This window comes from Anser anser, assembly GCF_964211835.1.
Source record: "Anser anser genome assembly, chromosome: 1".
Taxonomy (NCBI): Eukaryota; Metazoa; Chordata; class Aves; order Anseriformes; family Anatidae; genus Anser; species Anser anser.
Genome location: NC_139720.1, coordinates 197,497,932 through 197,514,460, shown reverse-complemented (window position 1 = coordinate 197,514,460; position 16,529 = coordinate 197,497,932). Strand labels below are relative to the sequence as shown.

Below are 16,529 nucleotides of genomic sequence, written 5' to 3'. Positions count from 1 at the left end.
TGCACTTTCATACTTTTGGAGGTTATAATAGTGCCATCATCTCTCCCTTCAGCAGAGTCCTTCAAAATTAGCAGGTCAATGCTGTAACTCATGGTTTGCTGAAGTAGTGCTTTGTGCAGATTTTCTTTGACACAGTTCTCACCTGTGTTGACCTTTCTTTTGTCTTCAGGAAAATGTGGAAGAACTGAAATGAAAGAACTTTGCTCAGCATAATCAAGTTAAGCTCATAATAGAAATTGGGCTGAGGAATTTGTACGTCACTTTTCTGCAGGAGTTCCCAACATTCTTGGAAAATTGCCTGATGACTTCATATTTCGTAGTCTCTTTCTTATATACTGATTTTAAGGTTTAAAGAAGCACTCAGATTTTCTGACCTGAATTCTCTGGTGGTTTTCTCTTTCAAAGAAGGGGGTTCTCTGTTCTCTGTGCCTGCTGTTGGTGGTAAGAACTGCTGAGATTCAACATCAGGTCTATCCCAACATAGGTCCTCCTTAGGAGCTACATGCCTCATCACACTTTCTATGCACTACCACAAATGAGGACAAAGTAGAGGTGAGTTGGTAAAGATCATATGAGTCTTGAAGAGTGCTATCTACTATCACTGGAGGCAGCCTACTCTATCTGAGGCTTCTTTGTGGGGCTGACACAAGATTTAGGTGACAGCTGCCACACTGAAGGGCAGGTGGGATGTTGCATGTGCAGAGAAATAACCTTCCCTTCCACAGAGCTGGTAGCAGAATAGAGTTATGGAAAGAGAGGTTATAAATAAATAGTGTGCTTGGGATATTTGCTGAAATTGTTGCCCGCTGAAGAGCATTGTGGAGAGCATTGTGGAGAGCAGACTGGAAGATCTAAGCAGATGGAGTGGGGCCAGACCCCAGGAAAGCAGAAGGAAGAGGGCAGCTGGCAGGGCTCTGCAGGGGAAGCCTGGTCACTGAGGGCTGAATTCCTACCTTGCGAGAAGACATCTAACTGAGGAATTTACATTAGGGGCAAAGACCCCCTCCCTGTCCCAGGAAGGACTTCGACATGCTCAGACAACAACTCAGAACTGGGATGGCTGAGCTGCTTTGAGAAGAGAACCACTTAAGGAGCTCATACAAGGAGCTTTTAATAATGATTGTGCTTATATAGTTGTTAGGTGTCTCACATTGAGTGGGTGAGATGAATCTGTAACTTCTGTGCAGTGTTCTCCTATGCAGTTAACATATCCACAATATCACTTGTAGAAATAGCTTCTAGCTATTTCACTATAGCTTTCCAACGTTTTTCTTTTCCCATACAAAATGCAATTTTTATCCAAGTGTTGAATGTGTCTATGTGTGTACAGTGTCTCCATGGGTCTAGAAGAAAGAAGTAACTTTCCAACCTGTAGGATTTGGTAGATTTTCCTCACTCATCTTTCTTTCTAATAGAAGGGCCATTAGAGAAGACAGAAACAATCAAGCAGGGTATTGATGAAATTTATACATTTTTCTCATTAGCAGCTTTCTCAAATACTCACTATTCTTACTGTTCACCATTGCCCTCAAGAGATCAATCACCTCCTCAGGCATCTTGCAACCACCTAGAATATGTTTTATGAACAACATTCCTCAGCAATCTCCTCTGAAGCTGTCTTTTGACAAGACTTCATCCAGAAGTAGTACAAGATATAATAACAATCTTGTGTTCTGGCTTAAAGAAGTGAGTGTGAAAATTGTTATGTTCTCTTCCTTTTGACCCTTAAAAGAGCCTGGATAATCTCTTAAGATTGTCCTTATCTTTCCGTCTTCCAGAGTCAGTCTTCTGCCTTGGATGGTTCTGAGCAGCCTCAGCCTGTGCTACTGCTGAGCAGTGCTTAACTCAGTGTCTTCAGCCTGGCTGTGCCTCAAACACTGTGCAGCCCCCAAAATATCATATAGCCGATGAAGATGAGTGTGGGACCAACTTCTGTTTTTTATTTTACAGTCATCTGTCTCCATCACAGTAATGCTGATTCACCAGAAGGGCTCCTCTTGTGCTGGTCAGCTTGCACACAGGCTACCCTGCCTCTCCAGTGCTGAGTATCCAGCGCCTCCTTGCAGCTTAATACATCTTCATTTTCTCCATGCTTGTAGCAGTGCTGTCTGTCTCTGTGAGTGGAGACTTGCTCTGTACAGAAAACCTGACAGGGAAGATCTTAAATCTCAGACACAGAGAACAGCATTAGACTTATATTTAGACATATATTAGACATCTCCTCCACAACTACAACAACAGTCTTGAAAATCTGGCCAGGAAGAGGAAATGCAGTTCTGCCATGGGAAGATCCTTCTCATAACATCTCCAAAGATTTCTGTGTGACACAATTTTTTCCCTTCCCCAAAAGCAACATATGACACTACACCTAGTGGGATTAAACCAGTTTTCCAACCATAGACTGAGTGCTTGTGAATGAATGGCTTTACATTTTGTATGGAGTCCACAGCTTTGCTGTAGCATTTACAAGTGTCTGGTATATGCAGCTGAAGTGCCAGGAGAGCAGGCGCTCCCTAGATTTTTTTTGCCACCTGTTGTGATATTTTTGTGTCAGCACACACTGTTACAAGCTCACACAGCTAATATTCTGTAAAGACCCTATAAAGCTGTCGATTAAGCCATTAAGAAGTTTTTGAATGTGTTTTGAAGTGCAAGAGAGTAGAGTGTGTCTGGAACAACAGCTGTACAGTGAAGAATTTGAGAAGTGGTGTTTTTGTGTATCTGTTTTTGCAGACCCGGTCTCAGACTCCAGGGGAAGTCCATATTCTTAGAGAATGAGTTCTTGAAATTATGTCTATGGGCAAATTTCACCCACTGGTATCCAAGAGACCTTTAATTCCAGCAACCATTTATGAGTTATAATGAAATCATAGCAACAAGAAATTTTCACTTGCTCACCAAGTGTAGATAGGCAGCTCCAGAACTCCTGTTTCTAAAACAATCTGAATTACTTATTATTATATCATTTGCCAGGAATTTCCTTGCTTTTCCCAAACCAAAATAAGATTCTTTATTTGCCAAAATTTAAGACTTTAACAAAATGGAAATACAGATGGAAAATCTACGGTTAATAATACTCAGCAGTCCCTCTGTCAGGGTAAAAATCATGACGTTGTCTTGCATTTATAGTCCAGATCAGACCAAAACACAGTAAACTTTCTGGATTACCCTTCACAGCCAAGTAAATAACATTCTTTTTTTTCTGATACTAGCAGTTTAAGCTAATTAACACCTGGAAGTGGGAGACAGTATTTTAATTTCAGGTAGCTGTCTTATTGAGGTGATAACTAAGAAAAAGTACCAGTCTTGTGTTAAAGAAATAAGTTTTTAACATTATATTATATTATATTAATTATATTATATTATATTTATTATATATTTATTTTAATGCAATGGTGAGTCATCATTAACATCATCAATGTTCTGCCTCTCTATTGCTTAAATGTTCTTTTTGATTTCTCTTGCAACACTTCCACCACTCAACAAACAAACAGGGCCTAAAGGCCTGATTTCCGCAGGTAGCCTTGATGTAGAAGCAGGTATCTAGTTAGGATACAAAAGTGTGTAGGCACTTTTAAAATCAAAGGGATTTAACTCCACTCTTAATGTATAAGGAGCATTCCCAAGTTCCCTGCCTCACCCTGGAGGCATCTTTTGTCCTTGGACTGAGTTTCTTCGGTATAGGCTGTGTACACAGCACAAACTGTTGAGAAAGATATCGGGAGATGTTGAGGCAACACCAGCTTTACCATGTTTCTGCCCTGCCTGGATTTCTGCCAGGTGAGCTCACCCACTTGTCAGCCCATGACTTCAGCCTGGTACACCACAGCCTTTGTGGTAATGCTGAGCTGCTCAGTCCCTATAGGACTTCTAAACCAGCCTGAGATTCACAGCTTAGTTTCTCTCTTGCCTTAGGTTTGCCTCTCTTGGTTTAGGGCACGGTCCCATTTTAGCAAAGCTCAGCTAGCAACCCACAAAGCTTACACAATGAACAGACCATGTCAGACAAGAGGTTTTGAACAGTGGGAACTGGAAGACTGTCTTCATCAGTCATTCCCATCTATTCTCACTGCCTTTTCTGGTTCTACTAGAGAACGAGGAACAGTTAAGAGGAGTCGGCTTCCTCATAAAATCACATCATCAGAGCAGTGTTATAGGAGATGGGATCAAATCCTTTCAAGGAGCAGATGGACATCAGCCAAGCTTTCTTACAGCCCAAGGGGTATATTAGTCATTGAGATATTTCTCTGCAGCAACATGTCTGCTTTGAAAAAGCAGAGCTTAGAGCTATATTTAACCAAAGCACCTATCATGGCTGCCCCTCAGCTACTGTGCTGGTGCCCTAAGTGTTGTCCTTAAGACTCTAGATCCTCTCAAATCTCCTGGCCAGGCTGGCGCCCCACGAGTGAGCCTGGTGCCCAACCACGTGTATGCCTGCAGAGCAAGTGCAGTTGGGTCACATCACTGCGGCCTACACTCCAGGCTGACTCGTGGGGTGCCAGCCCAGCCCAGGAGCTGTGGGGATGGGTTAATGCAGCCATTTCCCCAGCTTCACCACCTCAAGTCCAGCCAGCTCTGAGTCAGGCTGTGCACTTGGCGCCAGCGAGGCCTTGAACAGTGAGGATGAGCCTTAGGCGTGGTGATCTCAGGAGCAGGGGAATCCCTCACACAAAGGCAGTGCTGAGCATCTTGCTGCAGTTCAAGATATTTTCAGAAACCTAGCCCTGAATTTCAGGTGATATTGGTCTGCCCCAAGTTTTCAGATCCTCAACAACGGTAAATTGAGAGAGCTCAATGCTTCACCAAGCTGGTCTCTGAATAGCACTTTTATTGATGCCTTTCCTCAGCAAGCTGGATTTTCACAACCCTCAGCTACTGGTGCAGAGAAATCAGGTTGATCTGAAGGCTCTTTACACCATGTAGCCTTGGGACAAGAAGGGACAATGTCATAGCTCTGTGCTGGCTTCTGGCTGGAGGACTGAACAGCCCAGCACCTCTCTAGTTTGGACTAGCAGAGGGAGGGTTATGAGTCTTTCTTCTGACTGAGGAAAAGTGAGTAAAGCTACAGTCTGGCTTTTCACTGCTTTGCATGTACACACACTGCAAAGGGATCACAGTACGTGTTCATGTGGGTTAGTGGCATGGCTTTGCCAGGGGAGCACATGTCATGACACGGGCCAGGTAGTGGGGCAGATTATGAGGAGGTTCACACTGCAACCCAAACAAGATGGACAGAGGAAGTGTGTGTGCTTTTGTTTGCGTCTTGCCACTCTTCCTCTAGAGGAGTCATCTCCAGTGGTTACATGAAAATCCTGTTTTTTTCTTATCACTTTGACTTGTTTGCTGTGGGACTTGTCAGTGGTTCCTGTCCAGCATTGTGAGCTGGACAGTCAGCCCTGATGTCATTCCCACGACACATGTTCACAATTCAGTGTGGGTGATCTCCTGACTCCCTGGTGATTACCCTGTGACTGTACTTCCATTGCATCACATTTTGCCTGCATGCTGTGTCTATCCCCAAACCAACTCTTCTCTCCAGTTGCTCTTGTCCTGCCGTACAAATCTCCTAACTTTGCCCACCAAAACCACCTCACAGAGGCACCAAAACGTGTCCTCTCAGGACATTGCCATGTTCCCCTTTTACCAACAGGGATACATCCTCTTTCCCAATGCCATGGGGTCAAGGCAGGTGAGGACACAGCTACCATAAACCTTCCCAATGCTACCATATGGGATCTCCTTCTGTAGGATCTGTTTCTGCTTTTTCCCGCGACTTCCCTTAGTGTCTTTCTTTCTGCCTCTGTTTCTCAGGTCTTTTCTCATTGCCACTCTAGACTGCTCAACTGCCTCTGATTCTCTTTAACTTCCCTGCACAGCACTGCTAAAAGCATTGCAGGGGTCCTGGCATTACTGAGGCTTGCGTGCAGTTCTACCTTGTACCTTGACACCACAGGACTAAAACAAAATACACAAATGCCACTATTCTCCAGCAAAATACTTTTATTACTCAAAAACAATTTGACTAATAAATAGTTGGAAAAAATAAATTAAAACTGTACATTAAGTTTTACATTATTAAGATTTTAAATTAGGTATTTCAAAGGCCGTCATTTCAGAATCAGATGCATAGTAACAGCTGAATGATGTTGTCTATAGTCAAGGAACATGAAAAAACATTTCTGGTGCAAATGCAGCCCTGCACCATCATTTAATACTTCTCGCAATCAAACCAGCTGTTGCTCTTCATTACACGGACAAGTTTCTTGGTCTTGATGTCAAGCTCATACTGGTTTGATCCATGGAAAAAGTAGAAATGTCCTAGAATTAAATGGACACAACAATGGCAAATTAATATTTAAGTTCAGCATACATATTGACATATACTTGGTATTTTCTTTGGTGATTAAAAAAATCATTTCAACACATATATTTGAAACATATACTTTTTGTTTGTATTAGCTGGTGGTCTTCTAGTTTGTTCTTAATTACATTTAAATGTATTTACCATTTTTCTGAAGGGCAGCATCAACAGTGTGGCCAATTCCTTGGAAGTCAGCTGCTATTTTTCTTGGATATCCCTTTTCCATTGACTGGGTATTTTCATCAAAACTGAATAAAGAAATTAATGAAAACAAGAAACAAGCATGTGATGTCAATGTTGAAACCAGGTGGAAATTTTACTAAATAAGCCTACTGAAAACCCAGTAACTATGAGCTGTATAGAGAACTCAGTGAACTCTATAAATCCTGCCTGTGTGAATATTCACATCTTTACTGGCCTATGCAAGGCTGTTTTCAGAACATTAGACTAAATAGTTCAACTCTGTTCCCTGAGATTGATAATAGGTCTGGGAAGGGTTCTTACTCAGTAATAAACTTAAGCATAGAGTAAATAGTTCTTCAAACTGATTATTTCAATTTGACAGTATTCAACCTAAAAAGTGACTCCATGAGTGGAATGTAAAGTTCTGGTGTATTAACACTGTTACAAGATAATATTATTACAATTCAATTATTAGGGTTAACAATACTGTTTAGCAGAACTGTTTCTTTAAGAAATCAATATTTTGATCTCTTTCCATAGCTTTCTTAATAGCTTCTTCACTTAAAAATTTCAGAGCGCTGCCCCTTAACAGCTACAGAATTGGTGCATGATACGATGACAAAGTCTACTTACATTGTTTTTTTGTACTATTTCTTGTACTACTTTCATGTAATACTGCTTTATGACAACTACACAAAGCTCATTTGCTTGTGTCTCTTAATCACAAACTGGTAATAGCAAATGGATGTCTATCTTTTTCTTTACAAACTTTTTTGCTACAAAAGAGTTGAGTAATTGCCTCTGAGTTTCAGATTTGTATTGGCTAGGAAGGCTGACAAGAGGCCACAAATTTGCTGTATAAATTCCAATATAACTTCACTTTTTAAAAACTATTTTGATTCTTTGCTACACAAGAGAGAAATTGGCCTTACCTCCAGTACTTGTTGCCTACAAAGAAGTAGGTCTTCTTGGTATTTTGGTCATGAACAGCTGCATCTATTTTCCTGACACTTCTGGGAAAACCTAGGTTCTGAATAGGCTTGGGGAATCCTGCCTCTATATTGTAGCCACTGACAGCCCAGTACTGGTTGTCTGTTGAGAAACACAGAAAATATTAGTAGGAATTCCCAAAGAAGCTGAACTCCTTTTTATCAAAGTCCCAGAGTTTTCTGTGTAATAAATGCATTCAAGTAGCACAGAAGTCCATCTGCGAACATGTCTTTTTAGGACACACACAATTTTGAATATTTCAGAGACTGGATATCGGATTTTCCATTTTTAATGCTCAGTATGGTATTATAAAATGCAGTAGCTAAAACTCAGCATGTTTTTTAGGTGTGCTTGGCATCTTTTAAAATGTATCTGAATAGCAATGCAACCAATGAATTTTGTCACAGCTTTGGTCTCTCTCACTAACAAGAGTAACATCATATTGTGCAGGACTGCCATGAAGCAACATTAACTAATGGCATTAAGAGCATTTTGAAAGTGAAAATGGGTTTAAATATTAAGAATATATGTTGTTGTTGTTATATCAATTCCATTATGATTACATCACATACACAAGTATAGGCAAGCTAGCAGTACTACCATTGCTTCACTTATTCATGAAAAGGACTGATGGAAATATAAGAGAAATACCTTTAAAAAAAGTCACTCGATCCTTCTTGTCAATCTCATAAGCAGCATCAAAGCCAGCTGCCAGTGATGGCCAGAATGTGGAGATGGTGTCGTGCTCTATCTCTGAGAAGTAGGGACTTTTACGCCAGACATAGCTGATAGAAATGAAAACAGCAATGTTTCATTGTTCCGATTTCACCAGGAGATCAGTGGCACAGAAATGTACTTAAAAATCCCATGTCTGGTGCTGAAGACAGTCCTCCCTATAGGGCAAAGCCATCACCCCTTTTGGGACGCAGTGCTATACTTTGCCCTGCTCTCACATAGATATTTGTCCCTTACTTCTGCTTGCACTGATGTCACAGAATGGTTGAGGTTGGAAGAGACCTCTGGAGGTCACATTGTCCAATACCCCATGCGCCAGCAGGACCACCTAGAGCCTCTTGCCCTGTGGACTGCTCCACTGACACCTTGATGGCTTGCCCATCAAAGTGTGATGCCTGTGGTAGTGCTGACCATTGGAGCTTTGTCTTCACCATGTCCCATATGGGCCGGCACACCTTAGTTCTTAACTTCAATTTGCTTACAAATACTCACTAGACATTCCTGAAGAATAAGTCAAAACCCAAAAAAAGGAGGAATTGCTTCTTGTTCCCCTTCCCTAAAAAGTTTTTAAGCTACAATACTTCATTACATGCTTTAGGAGGGGAATCAGACCCACTTCATCAAAAGGAGTTCGTTCAATCAAAACACAATTGCCCACCCAAGAAGTGGGTGAAATGCTGGGCCTGACATGCTGTCCTCTTTCTCCAGGGTGGGAGTGTACCACCTTGTTACAGCACTCATTGTCAGAACATACCCAAAAACACCTCTAATGGCAGGGCTTATCTACAGGCACTACTAGGCACTGGCTCAGTGTGGGCCCCTAGGTCAGAAAATCACTAAAGTCATCAGCAGCACTTTCCACAGCTCCATGACCCAGATGTGGGTTGGTGTGATAAAGCTGTGGCTGCATATGAAGCAGCTGCAGGCTGAGGAGTGATGCTGGGATTATTCAGTCTTGCGCAATTGTAACAGACTTGGGTGATGATGGATGATGGCTTAAAACATTTTACTCACCTGTCAGTAAACCATGTTACTCAGCTCTTGCTGGGCTAGTACAAATTTGCAAAGTTGCCTTAGTACTTTCAGAAAGAAATATCTTCCTTTGTAACCAAGGGAAGATAAATTCCTTGAACTGAACTTTATGTTTTGCCTTTGTGAGTCTCAGAAGAAGGTATTGCTAGAAAAGAAATCACTTACCTGTCTTTGAAGAACAGTATTTCCCCACGAAGAGTAGTGATAGCATCAAAAGTTAAATGAGGGTCACAGTCCGCTGGTCTTTTTGAGGGTGTCATTTCTGTTGGTTCTTTCCGGGGTGACATTTCTGTTGGTACTTCTGTAGGTGTCATTTCAGTTGGTTCTTGTGGGGGAAGCACTTCTGTTGGAATTGCAGGAGACTCCCTGGGGGGTCCTTTGGGAAATAGATAAATGTGGAATTAGAAGGTGAATTAAGGTTTCATGTTGCAGAGCTTCAGGATGTATCCTACCGACACAAATGTTCAGGTTCTTTAAGGTTAAAGATATTAGCCTTAAAAATATTAACCTCTTAAAATATTTTCGTATGGTTTTACCTTGACAAGCTGTTGCTCTCTCAAAATGTATGTGCTCAGGAGTTAATGTAGAGCAAACACAATTTCCTAACGGCAGTTGTGCACGTTTGCCCTTTTGTGGAAGGTAAGATAGTTTAATACTACAGTTACATGCTGTTCCTCCAGTAGCGTTAGAGAAAAGCTCTTGGACTTTCTGATTTAGTAGCACGGACACAGCCCACAGATTCCATTTTGCAGCTGTTGACTTTTAGCCACAAAGAAACTGAGCGATTTACCCAAAATAATATCAAGAAATTAAATCTCAGCATCCTTCCTATAGTACTAAGATTAGTACTTTTTAGCTGTTGAATAAAATTTGTTATAAATGGCTATCTATTGTCCAATAAAAATGATACTTTTTGCTTACCATAGAGGGCCTGAATGCCATCAATATCATCCTGAGGAAGTCTGAAGTTTCTTGTATCCTTGGCCATATATATAGGATACATCAAGGCACCGAAGACATTGGAATGGCCAAGACCCAGTGAGTGGCCCAATTCGTGAGCAGCAACAAGAAATAAGTTGTATCCTAAAACAAAATTCCAGCACAGAGAACAAGCACTAAACAAGTATTCTTGCATGGCAGTGAGATACAGTTTTCATCTTCTCATTCATGACATATCATTCACAGTGTTAACAACACAGCAAAATGTAACTATGTCTGGGGTAAGAGGTTCTCTGGCATCCTAGAAAAGAAATGAGTTTCCAGGGGAACCAATCTGGGAACACTGCTCATGCTGCAGAAATTTTCCTGCCAACAAAGAATCAAAAATTCTTTAATGTTAATATAGACTGAAAATTGGATGAGGACATTTTAATCATCTGGTCACATTTCAAATATCATAAATGACATGGAACTCACCTGATAACTACTTCAGAAAGACCGTTATCATGTAAGCTCTGATATCATCCCCAGACATTGCTGGACACCAGAAAACCTCACTATTTTCAACAAATCCAAGACCTTTTTGCTTTTCTTTTTTCTTTTCCTTTCCAGAATTTTAAGATTTCCATCATTTTAAATAATTTTATTAAAAAAAAAAAGAAGGGGTGGGGGGGGCAAGAGCTCACTATTACAACTTTTGGGTCATTACCTGATGGCCCAAATTCCCTGCCTTACAATGTCATGATTACCCAATTGCTGGTTCATGCTAAACTCATTTGCTTCATTAAAGCTGCAATTGCAGTCTGTGGCTTATCTTCAGGGGATTATCATGACTGCAGCCCAGATCAGAATATGCAGAATCATTGTACTAAATTATGCTGACACTTTACACCTCAGCAAATACTGGAATTACTGACATAGTGTCTGTGATTTCACTGTGTCTTCAAGACAAATACTGTCTAATAAAAAAAAAAAAGACAAAATTTTTAAGGTTACTTGCCATTATAGGTGGTAAATTTGGTCCAGTTTTCATCTTCATCAAAATGAGCATCTCCTCCTATCCCATTGCTGGGGGGGTAGGCATGAGCCAGAGTTCCTCCTGGACCATCAAAGGAATAGAAGTCACCATGATCTAAAAAAAAAAAGAAAAAAAGAAAAAAAACAAGAGACACTTTTCATCAGCTCTGTAGGAAAAAGTGACAAATACTTATTCCTAGGACAGGAGGTCCCCTTACATCCAGCAGCAAAGGAGATCATTATATCTGCATCACCACTGTAGATCCTGGTGAATCTCAAAGGGGTGACACTGCTCCAGAGATCGAAGGCTTTTGCAATTGCTTCGTCCACATCAGCTTGCAGCATGTCTGGAGTGTAGTTCAAAATCCTGTAAAACAAGACAAAAGGAACTAAAAACAAGCAGATCACAAGTGGCTAGGGCACAGAGTATGGAGGTCAAATGTTTTAATCGCTGGTTGTTATTATTTATAGGTCTGGTTGCTTATTTTCTAGTTATCTGCTTACATAATAGAGGAAGTTTTTGAAGGTATCATCTTTTTCAGAAATCCTACCATAGATATTCTCAGTTGTAACCCTTCTATCCACTGGTTATGTTATTTAGTATGCTTTTAACAAGCTGATGTAGACTGCTGTTCTGGTCTCTTTTATCACTGTTCAGAAACCTAAAGCAAAAGATCTGGATGCTCACCACATGCTTGGCCCTGTCATCCTGAATGGGGTTTTTGTGAGGATACATACAGGAGCAAATAGTAAAGAACCTGCTGGCATCAATTCTGCCTGGCAGCCACAAAGCTTCCCAGTGGTGTACAGAGAAACATACTTTAACATGCATTACCGATATGTTATATGTTCTTTCTTCCACCTAGGGTTCCGTGGGAAGGTGCTGTATGATTGGACGTCTGGTATCCCACATCTGGGCTGCTTCATCATGTCCAGTGTCTTACGATTCAGTTCGCCTGTCACTTCCAGCCCAAAGAATGACTGCATTTCTCGGATTTTGTCACCCATGTGATCGAGGTTCTTTGATTTAAAGAGAGAGTGTTTCTCTTCTTTAAAATCATAAAAGTTTTCCAGATATTTCTAATAAGGAAGGAAAAGCAACAATTTAGAGCATAAGTATTTATTTTCAAAGGAAGAACATTGTTAGTAAAATATTCTTCATTACTATATTAATTTTCTCAATAAATTGTTCTCTATATTTTGTCTATAGTCTTTACCTGAGCAAACTGCATATCTTCTTTTTCCTTTTCTGGAGCAACGGGGAAAGCATAAGAGCATGCAATATGCAGTAACCCAAGGAAAGCAAGGATCTTCATTTTCATCTTTGCCTCTCTGTCCTGTGAGCCCTTATAGAAGACCTCTCAATCACTTCTGTCCAGAGCTCACTAGTGTTTCTCTATTTATATCAGTTGCCTGCTTGCTAAAGTCAACAGCTGCATGACTCAGTTAATAACATCCTCTGATTTCCCACAGAAACACGGAAAACAGATTTAGTTTTAGAAGCAGGCTAACACATGACCGTTTACCTTCCCCGAAAACCCCTGATTTTGCAATCGTATTACTGGACATTATTCTTTTTTCCCTTCACTCCTAAAACCCAACAATATTTCAAACTTGTGAATATCTAACTTTATAATTGGTCACCTAGAAAAAATCACCTCATTTTTCAGAGGTGCTAAAGGGACCTGGCTCTTTGTGAGGGACAACAGTCTGTAATTCATTGTAGCATATGAACGGAGACTTCCAGAAACTGGCCTCACCTTTCTCGGCGTGGCACCTGTGCAGGACCTCAGCATGTCAGGGATGATCCCCTTCCTTTAGCCCATCTTTTCCTGAAAATGTTAGTGGTATAACTGATTATACAAATGATCCATTTATTTCTCCTCTTGAACAGCCCTAACACCTCAGCACAGCTACAGCTATACTGCTGCCTGACCCATGTAATCACAGACTTGTGGCCATGTCCCCTTGTTCTCCCATACTCATCCCAGGCAACCCGCACACCACAGTGCAAGGGTTTCAGTAGAGAAGCCCAGATTGTACACCATGGTCTACATCAGCCAAGGGCATTTTCACAGCTAAAAAAGATATGGTGGAAATTGCCCTAGAGACTGCCTGGTAGGGAGTTTTCAAAGAACCTTTCTAATGCATCCCCAAAATTGGATGGAAGATGATAAGTTTTTTTCTTGTAGATTCCTAGTTCTCAAATTTGCCAGAAGTCCTACTTTTAGTTCCCAATCCTTTTCTGAATGTGGTGCATTACACTTTGTGCAGATGCTGCAGAACAACCATCACACAGTTCCGTCTTTCTTGCAGGTCATTTCTGAGACATCCATCTTTTGAAGCAGAATTCTCCTGTGTTGACTTTGTGTCCAAATGTAAGTACAAAAGGAAAAAAAATATGAGCTAAAAATAGTCTACTTGTATTTGAACATGAGAAAAAGAAGGAAAATAAACCACTTTGCCAGTGAAAGCAAATTTATTGGAAGCTTCAGAAAACAACCCTGGCACCACAGCAGCTGAGCTCGGCAGTCTGCGAGGTGGCCTGGGGAAAGGGCATGGCCTCCTTCCAAAGGCAACTGGAGCTGCACTGCCCAACTGGAGAAAGTCACACTGCATGTCTGACCCAGGTCACAGCCCAGGTCCCTGAACTGCTGAGTCAGGTGGCACCAATGTTTGTGTCTAAGACTGCAGTGGGATGTGGACGGCTCTGCCAATAGCTCACCGCTGCTGTTAAGGGGTGCTCCTGCCCCTTCCATCGTGGCCAGCATTCCTGCTCCTTCCGTGTGCTCTCCAATATCAAGTGCACCCTCAGGGAAATGAATCAAAGGGCTGTAGTTACAGAAAAGTATCCCAGAAAAACAATCCCTGACTGAGGTTAGCAAACTGCATTGGCTCTCTGTGGTGTGAAAAGAGCAAAAAAGCTCAAAAGAGAAGGAGGGGTGGGACGGCACAGATAGGGATGGTGATGCAGGGAGGCAGCCAGGCATGAGGCTGGGATGCTGGGGCCTCTCCTTTTGGCAGCAGCAAGGTAAAAGATTGTCTCAGTCATGGGACAGCACCCCAAATTACATTTGTAGCATACAGTGTCTGTATTTCTGTGAAGGAATTCAGATGTGAAGCTGAATTTTAAATAGTGTTTGTATCTCTTTGCACCTAGCAGAAGCAGTTAGCATATGGAAGTTATCCTCTTTGCTTTCAGCTGCATGTTTTGTCAACACCCTGCTTGTTGTGTCCAAGGGATCTGCGATGAAGCAGTCAGAGCAACGAGATGCAGCACAACAACTTGGCAAACATTTTACCAAGCCCTTTTTATTGTTTAGGAGACTACAGCTTCTCATTGACTTTTGTATGTCTGCCGATAGGTTTGTTACAGCTCCTCTGTAGCTGCTGAGTTGTCTCTGTGCTCGAGCTGACATTTATAGAGTGGCAGGTGAGTGCTGGGGGAGAGCTGAATGTTGCCTTGTCAGTACATTTGGCAGCACAAGTAGGGAAAATTCACAGTGAGGCAGCCTGTATGACTCTGAGGTGCGTGAGCAAGTCTTTTCTTTTTTCTTGTTTGAGATCCAAGAGAGGATTTTCCTCCTTGTGCTGACCCTGAAGATCTTAGCAACTTTTAGGGTTCAAACTAGTGGGTGCTCAGTCCTGGCTTTAGGTGTCACAGAATGTGAGCAGGAACTGTTTTGTGGCTTTAATGTAAGGTTTAAGGTGCTTGAAAATACTGTCAGTAGCCATAGTGGAGATTTGTCAGCAAAGACATAGCTGTGCTTTAAATGGGGTGATCTGAGCTGAAGAAATGACCTCTCATGGCACTTTTGCCTGACCTATTGGTTCATGAGTTCTGCTTCAGGGGTGCCCAAAGGCACTTTGTTTTTGACGAGGCTGAACAGGTCGGTGCCTATTTCATGCCCTGGCCCTACAGATAACCCCAACAAGAAGCTGATCTTGTCATCTGCCCCAGGAGGCTGCTTCCCTTGATGAGCCCCAAAGTCGCTGTTGCCTTCTGACTGCCCCGGAGACTGCATAGACTGCAGCAGTGACTCTTGCCAGCTTACGCAGCAGCAAAGCAGCCAGGATGGATTCAGGAACACTGCTCATTTCTTCCCTCATCTCATCTGCACTCAGACTCATACATCCCATATCACCAGTGAGTGCCTTAATCACCACATTAAGGGACAAATGGGTACTTTCCCAGGAAGACCCCTGAAGTTGGACTGAGCCTTTAGCTGAAAGCCTGCCAATGTGCAGGCTAATGCTCCTCCACCACAGAACTGCTTGTTCTCTGACAGCATAATTCATATTATCCTATAAAGTCTAGCTCAAGTGCCAGGCTTTTCAGAAGATTTGTCAAAATTTTAGCTGGGAATTTTGCCATTTCTTATTTTTATATGCTTGAAATTCCATCTAGAAATGTCATGCCAGTTTTATTTGGCAGGTTTGACTTGTGGAAAGAAGTGGAAGCATACTTAACATAGTTACATAAACAATTATCATTAACTGTATAAACAACTGCAAATTAGGTCAAAGGAAGCTTGAAAAAAATAGAGGTATACACACTATGATTTCACATCCTAAATTCATTGAATGAACTATAAATTCTCCCACCTCCTCTTCCCCATACTGTTTCTAAACTCTCCCCAGCTCTGACTTGTCTGTGCCAAAGAAGCAGGAGGGAGTATGAAGAGCTTGGACATACCCAGGCATGAAAGAAGCTGCTGATTTTCTCCACTTAAACAGGACTGCAAGATAAATTCACAGTAGCCTGCTCTAAGGCTTGAGGTGCAACGACTTCACATCAAACAATGTCACTTTACGTCATTAGATGAATCTGTGTCTTAGCTAGAAAACAGCTAGATTACAGAAAAGAAGTGGTTGGGAGAGGTACAGAAGCAGAAAATTTAGCAGAGCTTTATATGTTCATCTGGGTATTCCCAAATGATAATTTATTGTGTTATGAATGAAATGCAGTAAATTGGTTTTATAGAAACTGAATATATTCTGAATAATGCTGGGGTATTGTGCTGCACTTTTTGGCTTTTCTAACTTATTGGATGTGTGTTCTTTTACTTTTCAAAAAAATTTTAGGGAAATAGGTTTTAGGAATGAATGGGGTTTCTACCTTTGCCACATGGAAACAAAAATAGGTCTGCTATTAAGAGAGAGAAATCTAAGAATATTTACTGGAAATGAAACACTTTCTATCTATCTCTGCAAGATAGTATTTTGAGACTATTGAAATTAGCCTGAAGTAAGTACTGATTTGAATTGCACA

The 16,529-nt window shown here is 41.4% G+C and overlaps 1 protein-coding gene across 1 annotated transcript in view; it reads right to left on the bottom strand.

The window, feature by feature from the left end:
* The window catches only part of LOC310884353 (uncharacterized protein), a 50,531-nt gene extending 37,897 nt beyond the window's left edge, over positions 1-12,634 (bottom strand). The window contains exons 1-10 of the mRNA XM_083806036.1: positions 12,475-12,634; positions 12,093-12,337; positions 11,476-11,624; positions 11,241-11,372; positions 10,223-10,384; positions 9,467-9,677; positions 8,186-8,319; positions 7,477-7,636; positions 6,506-6,609; positions 6,216-6,318 (exon numbers count right to left, since the gene is read on the bottom strand). Of these exons, the coding sequence (XP_083662162.1) occupies positions 6,216-6,318; positions 6,506-6,609; positions 7,477-7,636; positions 8,186-8,319; positions 9,467-9,677; positions 10,223-10,384; positions 11,241-11,372; positions 11,476-11,624; positions 12,093-12,337; positions 12,475-12,579 (1,505 nt within the window). The 5' untranslated portion in view covers positions 12,580-12,634. The remainder of the gene's footprint in view (positions 1-6,215; positions 6,319-6,505; positions 6,610-7,476; positions 7,637-8,185; positions 8,320-9,466; positions 9,678-10,222; positions 10,385-11,240; positions 11,373-11,475; positions 11,625-12,092; positions 12,338-12,474) is intronic.
* Positions 12,635-16,529: the final 3,895 nt, after the last annotated feature.